An 11,782-nucleotide genomic window follows, 5' to 3' on the forward strand; every position below is an offset into this window, starting at 1 on the left:
TTCTGTTGGTGCTTCTCCTTCAGTGCTGTGACTCAGTGTTTGTTTCCATCATCTGCTTTATGGGTATAACGACCCACCCCGGCTCACTGTTCACAAAACAGTCACACACTTAATTCTCCATTAGAACAAACACCTTTTTTTTTTTTTTAAGGCTTGAGAAATACAGTGAATTACCTGAATGTCAGCAAGTCTTGTGTCTTGTTGGAGGGTGGGTTTTGTCATCTTTTAATATATCTTTAAAAATAAGTCCACTTTTCTGTACAGTGCTGTAAATACCTCTCAGCTGTGATGTCAAACTATAACAGAGATAGTTCTGAGTGTTTACTAGAGAGGGTACGTACAGAGAGATGCAGTTTCTCTGTCTGTACCCACGCTATGTCGTAGTTAATATATTTCCTTCTTGTGATTAGCCAACGACTGTGAAGATGCTTTACATTGTTTTGTCTATTCCTGTTAAAGCTATCTAAAAAATGTATTCAAAATAACTCTACTGAAACACAGTGCACAGAACCTAGCATCTCCTCTAGGGAAGGGACCTTAGACAGAGTAACTTTCACCATTTCATTTTTAGAAACAGCTCAGGAGCCCAAGGAAAGGGTCTGCGGAAGAGTTGTCCAGATACAGAATCAGCTGAGGTCTTTGAAATTGCACTGATACTCTGGCAAGACACACGCAGGTCCTTTGCTGGTTATTTACCTGTTACCTGCCTGTACAGATGACTGAAGGATGAGAAGATCGTCCGCCTTGATTTGTCCAAAATCCCAGCTACTCTGAGTAGCTCCTTCTGCGGGAGGCTCTGTTCAAACACAGCAGGCAGGGCAGCTAGTTTGACCTGTTGTGTTTGTAAAGCACACTGCCACGACGGCAGGGAGTCAGTCCTATCGCTGCGCATGGTGAGCAGCCACCGATCATCGGATCCGGGGACTTTCAGTAAAAAAAGACCAGAATAAATCAGTACCAAGCAGGATGGAGGCCAGAAGGTCAAACAAATGCTTTATGCTGAAGGAAGAGGAAAGAACTAGTGGTGGTCATTTCAATGGGCAATTGAAGAGACCTTCACGAACAGCCGCATCCAGTTCCAACAGGGAGGCTCTGTCCCCGAGGGCTGTGCCAGCTGCCCTGCAAGCAGCACCATGCCTGTGTTGCCCAAGGGTTGGTTGGTGGTGCAGTGCTGGCTTTACTGGCTCTGGTACGTCCAGGAAAGCTGAATGCGCTCAGGCCAGCGTAGCGTGGTTCTGCTCGGTTGTCATGCAGGCCACAAGCCAGGCAGGAACACCCGTTTGCTCAGTTTGTGGCTGCTGACTGGTAATGTCAGCACAAGACAGAAAATTAGGTCCTGAAGCACTTGCAGCATCATCTTTTCAGCAAGAGAATCAAACCTGCCAAAGCGCATATAGATTGGCATTTAATTAGAGACTGCCTTCAGATCAAGCAGCAGATCCAGCCTCATCAGTTTGCAGGCTTGCTCCAAAGGCTGCCTGACTCAAGTGCAACTGGGATGTCAACAGCAGAACTGAAAGACCTGACCTATCTGCCTCAGAACAAACAAAAGATTTTTTTTAAAGCTATTTTATAAGCACACAAGCTACTTTTTATCTAGTTTCAATCTAACCACAAGTTTACTGTCTAGGAACATTTACACTTGAGTAGCCTAACCCTCTGTGTCAAGGAAAGGGACAAGACTGAAGGCACTGACAGTGCAGGGGTGTTTAGAAGAAGAAGCTGGGAGCTTTCACATGGTGGACACTGACCCCGAAGAAATCAGACTTGACTGGGTCTGTACTTAAATCCACCATAAGAGTAGCAAGAACACCTCTGTTAAAACCCTCAAAAACCTTAAAAACTCTGAATACACGAAGAAGCGTGATGCGTCTGGGCAGTGTTGCACTTGGTGGTGATGCTGATGTGGTTTAACTAGCAAGGACTTGACTTCCAAGTATTAGGGTTTGTTCTAGGAAAACTGTTTAGCTCCTATGAATCAGAGTAACTCTTGCTGGTACAAGCAGCATTTTCACTAGGGATTTTGTTGTTGTTGTTCATACAGCAACACCAGCCTTCCTATATGTGGAAATAATTTCTGTGCTGGGAGATGCCCCAGTCTAAACAGAAAGATGAGCAATTGATAACAGCATAGTAATAGGGGGAAAGCAAACCATCAGGAGGGGCAGACGGGGCCGCAGTAGTGGTGCCTGAAAGTGTCATGTCCAGACTATTATGCAGAAGCAAAAATCTGCTGCCAAATACAGAAGATGATTTTCCAGGTGTGGGAAACTAGTAATCACAAAAGAGATGTTAGCTGCATTTGAGTTTGTTCCTTTTAAAGACAATTCTTTACCCTTTTCTCTGCATGAAACAGTATTTCTCTACCCCCTTAAACTTCCCAGGGAGCTGGATCACGGCCATGTTGTAACACATCAGCATCATCAAGCTGCCAGTAATTTGTTTTCCAGATGGGGCAGAGTAAAGTGAAATCTGAGACAATCTGACGGCTGCCTTGTCTGAGCAGTGAGGGCCATGGAGGCCATCGCTGCAAATATTACCAGCCAGGACAGCCGGGCTAGGGGCACGTCAGGCAGCAAGGAAAGGCCTGGGAGGAGGAAAAGGGGAGTGGAAAACAAGTGCCGCAAAGCACTTTTTTGTTGAAATCAGCACCTAAACTAGTGAGCAACTAAGAAAAAACAAATCAGGCAACCGCTGAGGCTGATTAGTGTCACTGTGGAATATAATCAGCTGTAAACGTTCATTAAACATACCTGTCAAGCACACGCCAATGCAGAAAATTAGCCCATGCTGGGATTCACACATATCCGTGGGAAGATGAGCACGGGCAGCTGCCTCCAGCGGCACGACCATGCACGTCAGGGTCGGCTCCGTTTGTCTGTGCTTGACGTGGATAAACGTGCTCATGGCAGTCTGATCCTCCCCGTGCTCTCCCAAGAACTGACACCCACCCATACAGGGCAAAATACAGTGGTTCACCGTGTACTTGCACCGGTGAAATCAATCTGATTGAGGCATGAGTTGGCAGCACCGTGTAATGATGCTGAGAATATTTCATCCTGCTTTTTAATTGACAGGCTCTCTAGGATCTCAGGTTAGGAAAAACTGCAACCTGCTGTGGGAGGAAGGTCTGCACCGGGATTGCTGTTTTGCAGAAAAGGTGATGAAGCCTGGTGTTGTCAGAGGTGGCTCTGGGTCGTCCTGTTCTGGCTGTTCTCTGGTGGTGTCTTGCAGATGCTGGAACCTGTGGTTATTTGTAAAAGCCAACCTGGTGACCTATGCAGAAAGAAAAGGATAAAAGCACAGCAAATGCTGATTCCTGGTCATCTGTATGGGGTAGGATAGACACCGGCATGCCATAGCAGAAGCTTCAAGCACCGATGCTTCAAGAAGCATCACCAGCTCACAGCTCAGGGGGATCAGCAGGGTGGGTTGCAGCTTCTGAATCCATCACTTGTATCCTTTCAGAGACAAAGCCCCTCGTGTGGGGCAATATGAGCTTTGGAATAAGAGTGACTTATCCTATAGGGTCTGGAAGCAGTAAAGATGAGGTTAGAAAAGGCTTTTTCTGATAAGCTATCTGATAAGATAAACATGTGCAGAGGGAAAAGCTCCCAGTGTCGCTCCGGGTTGCCTTGGCCATGGTGCAGCCGGCGCTGGGGGAAGGCTCTGGCTGACTGGGGCTGGACGTGCCTCTGTCCCAGCCACCCAGCGATTCATTATTGTGTTGTCATCTTCAAACTCCATCACTCATCTCAAATGATCTTTTAAGTGCCTTCTGCTTTCCTTATCAGATTGTGCTGCTGTTTAAAATTAACAGCAGCTCTCGGCCAGGCTGTGTTAGGGAGACAAAGATGATTTTTTTCCTGCTGATTATTTGGCAGCATGAGTACTCACCTCTGAAGTTTGCTCTCAGCCAGGTTTAATAACGCTGACCCACATCCATCCGACTGAGACAAATGAACAGCCTTCTCTCACCAAAAGTCATAATTTTACAGAACTTCTAGGATTGGTCTGACAGTTTCCGTTCCTCTTACCCCAGAAAATTCCAGTGGATGATGAAGATTGTTTTTAATTTTCCCTTATTTAAGTAAGCTATGAAGGAAAAGATGAAAATATCTTGCATGTGGAATCAGAGGCTTCTAAAGAAAACAGCTGATGGGCAGCAACCTGCCTTGGCTCTGGTAGCCAGGTATCTTGGCCACATTAAATAACAAGCAACCCTGTTCCTGTACACTCCCTTATGATGGGGCACACAGTAATTAATACAACTCACTTCAAAGGGATGCCTGTGGAGAAGCCAACATTTGTTTTTTCTTCTAAAGGAGAAAGAAAAAAAAGAAAAAATTAAAAATTACACTCACATGATAGCTGGCCCTGGCTCCCCTTTGCCTTTGGGGCAATTCTGCTTCATTTCCCAGCAGTGGAAAGCAAGCCTTGGGGAGCGGCTGGACACCAGGAGCGCCCAGTACCTTTTGAGTTGGTGGTACTGGCTCTGCTCCCAGCCGGCTGGGACCCTGCCCTGGCTTGGGTTTTTTCTTCTCCACTAGGAAATAAAATGCAAAAATGGCGTTTTTCTTCCCCCATCCCGTGGCTGCGGGATGGAGGCAGTTCCCCAGCGCCCCTTGCTCTCCCCACCTGGCCCTTGCTGGCGCCTTGGCTGGAGCCGCTCGGTTTTGGGGACAGGCTGGTGCTGGTGCGCACTGGGGGTTCAGCTCCGTGGGGCACACGCTGTACCACACACCTGTGCCCCGCACCTCCCTGATGGCTGGACCGCGCTCGCCCCGTGGCTGGGTGCCCACCGACCCATAGCTGGACCACCCTCACCCCGCCTTGCCCTTGCCCCACAGCCGTGAGCACCCCGTGGCTGGGTGCCCACCGCCCTGCAGCTGGGCCACCCCTGTTGCACGGCCGCCCGGACCCTACGGCCGGGTCCTCCCTCGCCCCCCGCTGCCCTCAGCCCCCTCCCGGGACCCCCGACGGGGCGGCCGCTGTCTGTGCCCGGGAGCTCCGCGTGGTCCCTGCGTCCGCCCGCCCCGTCCCCTCCTCGCCCGCCCCAGCCCCTTCCCCTCCCCTCCCTACTGGCAGGGGGGCGCCTGGACCCGGCCCAGAGGGCGGGCGAGGGCTTCCCGGAGCATCCCCGGAGCCTCCCGGGAGCATCCTCGGAGCACCCCTCGGAGCATCCCTGGAGCATCCCCGCGGTCCCCCGGGGCTCCCCGCCGGCCCGGGCGGGCGGGGGAAGGGAGATGCGGCCCCACCTGTGGCACGGTGGGATGGGACGTGCGCGTCCCCGCGACCACCTGGAATACCGAGCACCGCGGGTGGGAACGTCCTGTTCCTCCGCGGCTTGAAATCTCCGGCACCGGTGCGAAAACAAAACAAAAACCCCAAACCCAACGGCAAAACTCACCAGAAACCCCGAGCGAAGGCAAGCGTAAGAAAGCGCCGCGGCTGCCGGAGATCTGCGGGGAGCAACACCCTGCCAAGGAAGCGCTCCTCGGCATCCTCGAACGGCTCCTCAGCATCTTCGAAAGGCTCCTCAGCATCTCCGTGGGGCCAGCGGCGAGGCCGGCGCCAGACCCTCGCCCAGCCCTGCGCACCGGGCCGCCCCGGCAGGTGAGTGCGCCGGGGTCCGCAGCCGGGGTGCCGCTGTGGGCCGGGGGCTCCCCCGTGAGCCCCCCCGCTCCGGCCCGTCCCCGGCTGGACACTCCGTAACGCGGCCAGAGCTGCGGGGCTTTGGCACTGCCGCTGCGGGAGAAGGAGCGTCGCCACGCTCCGAACCTGTAAGGAAATGAAGCTGAATATTTTATTCTTTAAATTAACGATCGTATTGTCCTCTCGGCTGCGAGTTCCCAGCTATCCCTGCCCCAGGCAGGGCATGGGGACCTGGAGCTGCGCTCTGCACCTGCAGCCATGGAGTAGAAAACCGTAATATCTCTCGGTTCATTACAGGGGCTACTTAATTAACGCTGGTTTGCCTCTCCACTGGGGGGGATGAAGACTGCCCAGGTGCTGGTGAGGGGGATGAAATGGTAAATTTAGCAGTGTGGCGTTCGAGGGGAAGGTCCTGGAGGGTAATTGTTAATTTCCTTACACTTTTTGGAGAACGTATCTGCCATCATCCCCTTTGTGCCACTGGGAGTAGTCTTGTGGCTGTGCTCAGGATCCACGTACTCGCTCCCACTGTGGTCACTACAAGGGGAAGCCGGAGAAAACCACCCCAGCAGGAGAAGCCCAACCTCCGTGGGTGGTGGAGAAATAACCTGATGGGGTAAAATAACACGGTGGGACAGGGGAGCGGTAGGGTGGACTGGGACAGAGGGAGATGGAAGGCCGGAGACGGAGATGATCCCGCTGCCGAGCCAGGCGGCTGGAGGGCAGCGGCAGGGCTGGCAGGTCGAGATGGAGTTGGCAGGAGAAAAAGGAAAAGCAAAAATGCAGGAGTGTCTCTTATTTCTGTTCTCGGTCGGCACAGCTCCCAGCTTACTTTCCATGAGGCATCCCGAGCTGCTTTCCCTGTCCTGCTGCTCCAAAGCTCCAAACTGGCAGCTCCGGCAGATCTGAGCCCCACAGCTTAACCATTTCACAGCCAGGTTCCCCATTTTCTCTGTACCAAAGCTCCACTGTGTCTGCCACAGGGCACAGTCACTTAAAAACTCACAGCATCTTCTAAGTCAGCCGGTGCATCGCTGTGGGGCTGGGCAAGAGGACCTAGAGCCTGGGGACAGGTTCTTCTGCCCAGAAGCACAACCACAGCACATTTCTTTCCCCTACAGGTCTGACGGTCTGATTTCAAGGCACAGAGAAGCAGCATCGGCCACAGGAGAGCAGCATGGCTCACAGTCAGCTGCCCAATGACTCCTGGCAGAATGGCTCAGCCGCCCTCTTCACCGGCCTGGACCTCCTCCTGGAGCTGAAGCCCCTCTTCATCCCACTCTACGCCACGCTGGTGGCGGTGGCGTGCACGGGGAACCTCTTCCTCATCCTCCTCATTGCTCTCACCAAGAAGCTGCACTGCACCACCAATTTCCTGATTGGGAACCTGGCAGCGGCCGACTTCATCATGTGCCTCGCCTGCGTCCCCCTCACCGTCTCCTACGCCTTTGAGGTGCGGGGCTGGCTCTTTGGGATGTTCATGTGCTACTTTGTCACCCTGATGCAGGCCACCACCGTCTTCGTCTCAGTGCTGTCCCTCACTGCCATTGCCATTGACCGATACATTGTGGTGGCATATCCTATCCGCAAGAGGATAAGCTGCAGGTCCTGCATCTGCCTCGTGGCCTGCATTTGGTTACTCTCCATCATGGCCTCTGTTCCCACATCGCTACACACCCACTACCTGGATCTCAACACCATCGGCCATGACATGATCATCTGCGAAGAGTTTTGGAAGAACAAAGAGAGAGAGCGGCTGCTCTACTCATGTTTGATGCTCCTCTTGTCCTACATGCTTCCACTTCTGGCAGTATCGGTCTCCTTCTGTGCCATCACCTACCACCTGCGGAGGAGGAACGTCCCGGGCGCTGCCTACCCCTGCCAAGACAAATGGACCAGAACGAAGCAGAAGACCTTCCGGGTGCTCACAGTCTCGGTGGTGTGCTTTGCTATCTGCTGGCTGCCCCTCCAGGTGGTGAACTTCATCAGAGACATTGACGAGGAGTTCACCATACTGGACAAGAGGTATGTCAATGTTATCCAGGTCTCATGTCACCTGATTGCCATGAGCTCTGCCTGCTACAACCCTTTCATCTATGCCTCCCTCCACGACAAGTTCTGGTTCCACCTCAGCAGCTACTTCTACCGCAAGAAGAAGAGCTCCAGCAGTATGTCCTGCAAGGCTTCTCGGTTCAATACCTGCTCCACCCTGGTAGATGCTTCTACTGGGGTCTCGGATAAGATAGCTTTGCAAACTAGATTATCATAACTGAAGGACCTCCAGAGATTACTTTTGCTTTTGTACCTGGTGTGAATTTTTCTTTAGACTGGACATGAGAGCTGGTTGCTGGCTGTGGTGGTCTCTTGCTGTTCCAAGAAGAGGTCCCTTGTGCCTGGCAAGGACAGTGAGCACAAGGGAACAAACCGATGGGTGTTGTGTCCTCGAGGAGCAGCTCTTCTGAGCAGCTCAAGGATGTTTTGTTCTTTGGGGAAAACAAACTGGTGCAACAACAAACAGCACAGCCAGGCAAAGGCAGAGTAATTTGGAGCAGGACGTATTTCCACCTACCCAAGTCACAAGAGCTGGAAAGACATGTCAATGAAACAACAGTTGCTTGGCTTGCTGAAACAGAGCAATGGATGAGTATCTGAGTATCCAGGTTAATGACTGGACACACAACCAGCCTGATGCAGTTCTCTTAAGCCTCACCTTTCAGAAATGTCTCCGCATTGACATGGCCAAAGCCTGCCTCCGTTTCTGTGCTTGCCCTACATGCCGAGGAGGAACACCCGAGCCATACCCCTGTGAGCACCAGGCCATGCAGCCAGTGCCGTGTGCTGGGGCAGTGGGGTAGGGGAGAGGGGGCTGCCTGGGATGAGCAAGTTTCCATCTGGCTTTTGCAGACCTTATCTCTGGTGAGATGTGATGTGAGCATCATGACTGGGTATAAAGAATGTACCTTCTAGCTCACATCGTGGCTGGGCATGGGGCATATACCCTTACAGCTCAAATCATGGCTGGGTATGGGTTATACACCCTATATCTCGAATTATGGCTGGGTATATTAGGTGACCAGTGCTGTGCTTGGAACACAAAGACTTCTCCCTGTGGTTTATTTAGGAGGTGGGTCAGCTTCTAAGCAAGACAAACACACGTGGGGCGCATTTAAAGAACTCTTTGGAGAGCATAAGTCTTCATTTTGTAGGATAAAGATTGTTCCTAAGCAACAGATAGCACTTTCTGCCTCTGAAATAACACCGGCTCTCACAGGTAGCAGTAAATAGCTGTGCGTTTTTTCTTTTAAATTGTGTTTCATTGGTGGAAGAACAATATATCTTCAGAAATGTGCATTCATCAGCTGGAGACAGTGTGGGAGCACGTGGCCACTGGAGGCAGGTGGCTGGTTTTGAATGGTGGTGGCTCATAACCTGCTTGACTTTCTGAAAAACTCATGTCTGTAACCAGGCTGGATGGTCCCAATTTCTCCAGCTGCTCGCGAGCAGCCAAACAAGGCAGACGTCATAACTAGGCATGTCGGTGAATTTATCGCTGTTCTTCACAGTGATGGGATGGGGCGCCCAGAAAGATCTCAAGCAATGGGTTTGCTGGGGAAGATGCCCCAATCTCTGCTCTTAGGGTAGTTTAAGATCATATATGTTCATGTTCAAGCTCCTTGGGTGGAGGTGGGAATCCTGGCGACGGGCTGCTCTAACCCAGAAACTGCCAGATAAAAGGTGGATTTGATTTTTGGATGCTGCTTGGTGTCTCCAGATGCCTGGTGAAGCTGTGGCACCTCAGCCAGGTCCATGCAAGCAGCACACTGAGAAGGCAGTGTCTCCTTGTACCCCAACTCAATTTTAACCTCTTGATTTTCCAGGAGGAACCCTTTGGGGACAGCCCACAGGCACCAGCATCGCCATAAGCACCAAGTCTCAGGGTCATGACAGCTTCTGGCCACCCAAGGCCATGCCTTTGGCTCACCATCAGCTGCTGTGCTCCATGGGGCCAAGCCATGTATGTCGCACGGCTCTTTGTGCCCAGGGACAGGACTTTAAAGTCCCCAGGTGACATCTTCTCACCACTGCATGAAAGCTGTCCATGGTGTTGGCTGTCACTCCTGCTTTCAGGGAGCAGCTTGGCATCCTCCAGTGCAGATGCAGCTAGTCGGACTCTAAGAGGATCTCTAATTCCCCCTCATTATGCCCAGGCATGAGCTACTGCCTGCTTGCCTTCCTGCTAAGACCTTTACAGTGGTCCTAAAAGGACCATATTATCTTCTGTGGTGCAACCAGTGGAGACAGGGACCCATCAAATGCAAAGTGACATGGATGCTTGTGACCTCCATCGTGTACCCGCAAAGCAGCTGAGCCTGCCTGCTTCGCCCAGCTCTCCCGTGGCCGCGCAGGGCTGTGCTCGCGGCAGAGGCTGGATTCCTCATCCTGGAGGAGCAAAGCAAACCAGAAGCTTGTCCTTCCTTCTAATAAAGGCTTAGAAAGCGCAGGCTGTGTGCTTGTATTGATTCAGATCCAACAGGAATAAGCTGTCCTCGACTGCAGCTTAGTCACATCCCAGGAAGACAACCAACTCAGACATGTTTATCTCTGTCACTGTCACTAGTGATGACAGATCCTTGGGGGTCAGGCTGAGAGCAAGGCTGGAGAAAGGAGGCTGGCTGAGGTTTTGGGAGAACTCTGTAGAGAAGTAGCTCTGACTGGTGAGAAAAGGTTAGACTTTTTTTTTTTTTTTACAAGGTAATGACTCGAGACGTGCTTTCATTCACTTTGATTGCTCGTTACAGTGCTACAGATACCCCATATCTATCTATCTGCAACCCACAACAGCACAGAATTGGTCTCTGGGGCGAGAGCAGCCTCTGAGCTGCTGCCTGCTCACTGCCCAGTCAGCCCTGCCTCGGCCAAAGGCTCTGATGGAAGAGCACAGGACCGTGATGTCGCAACAGGCTATCACTAGTGTTAGTGGCCCTTTCTGCCAGCAGTGTTGTGTGTGGCTTCACAGCCCCACAGCTTCCCCCCCAGCCATGTGCCTCTCAGTCCTCATAATATCAGTTATCAAATCTGCCTCTCGCTTTTGCAAGGTCACTGCCCCCTTTGCTGAGCCCGCAAGCCCCCAAAACCTCATCCCCCGGCTGATGCTCGCAGCTTCTTGCCTGCACCGCTGCAATGTCTGTCAAGGGCTCTGCCTCCAAAAGCTGCCAGCAGCAGCCATTCTAACCTCGCAGCCTTGGCTTACAAAAATGGGACCAGCGTCCACCTTGCCTACCAGAAAAGCAATGTCCAGACACCAGGCTGGGATGCTGCCAGTGGCAGCAGCGAGCCAGAGTGAATTACACGAGCTGCAAGGCGAAGTGAGGAGAAGTGCCAGTGTTATGGGAAAAGGCACAAATCCAAATCCTGGGACATATTCTCATGCGATAAACTTGCCTGTTAGTGATGTAAAACCCAACTGGATACCAGAACCTCAGCAGGCAACATAAAAACCTAGCAAGGAAACAGTAATGAAGTTTAAAAGCCATTTTTAAATGCTGGTATAGGTAAGCTGGATTCTTTCAGGGTTGAATTATGGGGTTTTCTACTAAGAGGGCAAATTCCAGATCATTTCTTCACAGCCATCACTCCTTTAAAATCTCTGGTGCTCTGCAGCATCTAGAGGAGCTCTAAGCGTCAAGGATGGGAACCATCATCCCATCTTCCACAACCCTGGGCAAAACAGAGATTTTTCTCCGTTTAGCATTTTGATAGAGGCACCGGGAAGGTGCAGAATTGCCTGGAGGTACTAAAACATTTCTGCCTCTTGCAGCTTCAGTGGGAAACGGACCTGGGTGTAAGCCTCCCCTGACCTGGGGCTAAGTGCTGGCAAAGGCATCCTGCCTGCCAAACCCAGCGGGAATTTCTCAAGCGAGGGCTGGACATGGCCAACACAAGCTGCTGGTGGCTGGCACCGAACAGCATTTGCTTGATGCGATAATTTCTGCCTTTAATTAGCTCAGAAAAATGATAGGCAAAAGTGATTAAGTCACCCAGTCCCTTTCAGTCACGTGGGGCTCATGTTTCCCAACCAAGCTACGATGGTGCTCTTCACCACAGAGGGTGAATTGGGTAGGAATTG

General features: G+C 51.8%; 1 protein-coding gene and 1 long non-coding RNA gene across 2 annotated transcripts; one reads left to right on the forward strand and one right to left on the reverse strand.

The window, feature by feature from the left end:
* Window positions 1-64: 64 nt before the first annotated feature.
* On the reverse strand, window positions 65-4,957 carry LOC130156176 (uncharacterized). Its single transcript, XR_008824346.1, has 2 exons — window positions 4,365-4,957; window positions 65-3,276 (listed from the first exon to the last, which is right to left on the reverse strand). It is a non-coding gene; the product is annotated as an uncharacterized LOC130156176 (long non-coding RNA).
* A 179-nt stretch (window positions 4,958-5,136) lies between these two features.
* On the forward strand, window positions 5,137-10,249 carry LOC130156170 (prolactin-releasing peptide receptor-like). The gene has a single exon (XM_056354454.1). The coding sequence runs from the start codon at window positions 6,833-6,835 to the stop codon at window positions 7,922-7,924; it is 1,092 nt and encodes a 363-aa protein (XP_056210429.1). The 5' UTR covers window positions 5,137-6,832; the 3' UTR covers window positions 7,925-10,249.
* The last annotated feature ends 1,533 nt before the right edge of the window (window positions 10,250-11,782 follow it).

This window comes from Falco biarmicus, chromosome 10 (assembly GCF_023638135.1).
Source record: "Falco biarmicus isolate bFalBia1 chromosome 10, bFalBia1.pri, whole genome shotgun sequence".
Taxonomy (NCBI): Eukaryota; Metazoa; Chordata; class Aves; order Falconiformes; family Falconidae; genus Falco; species Falco biarmicus.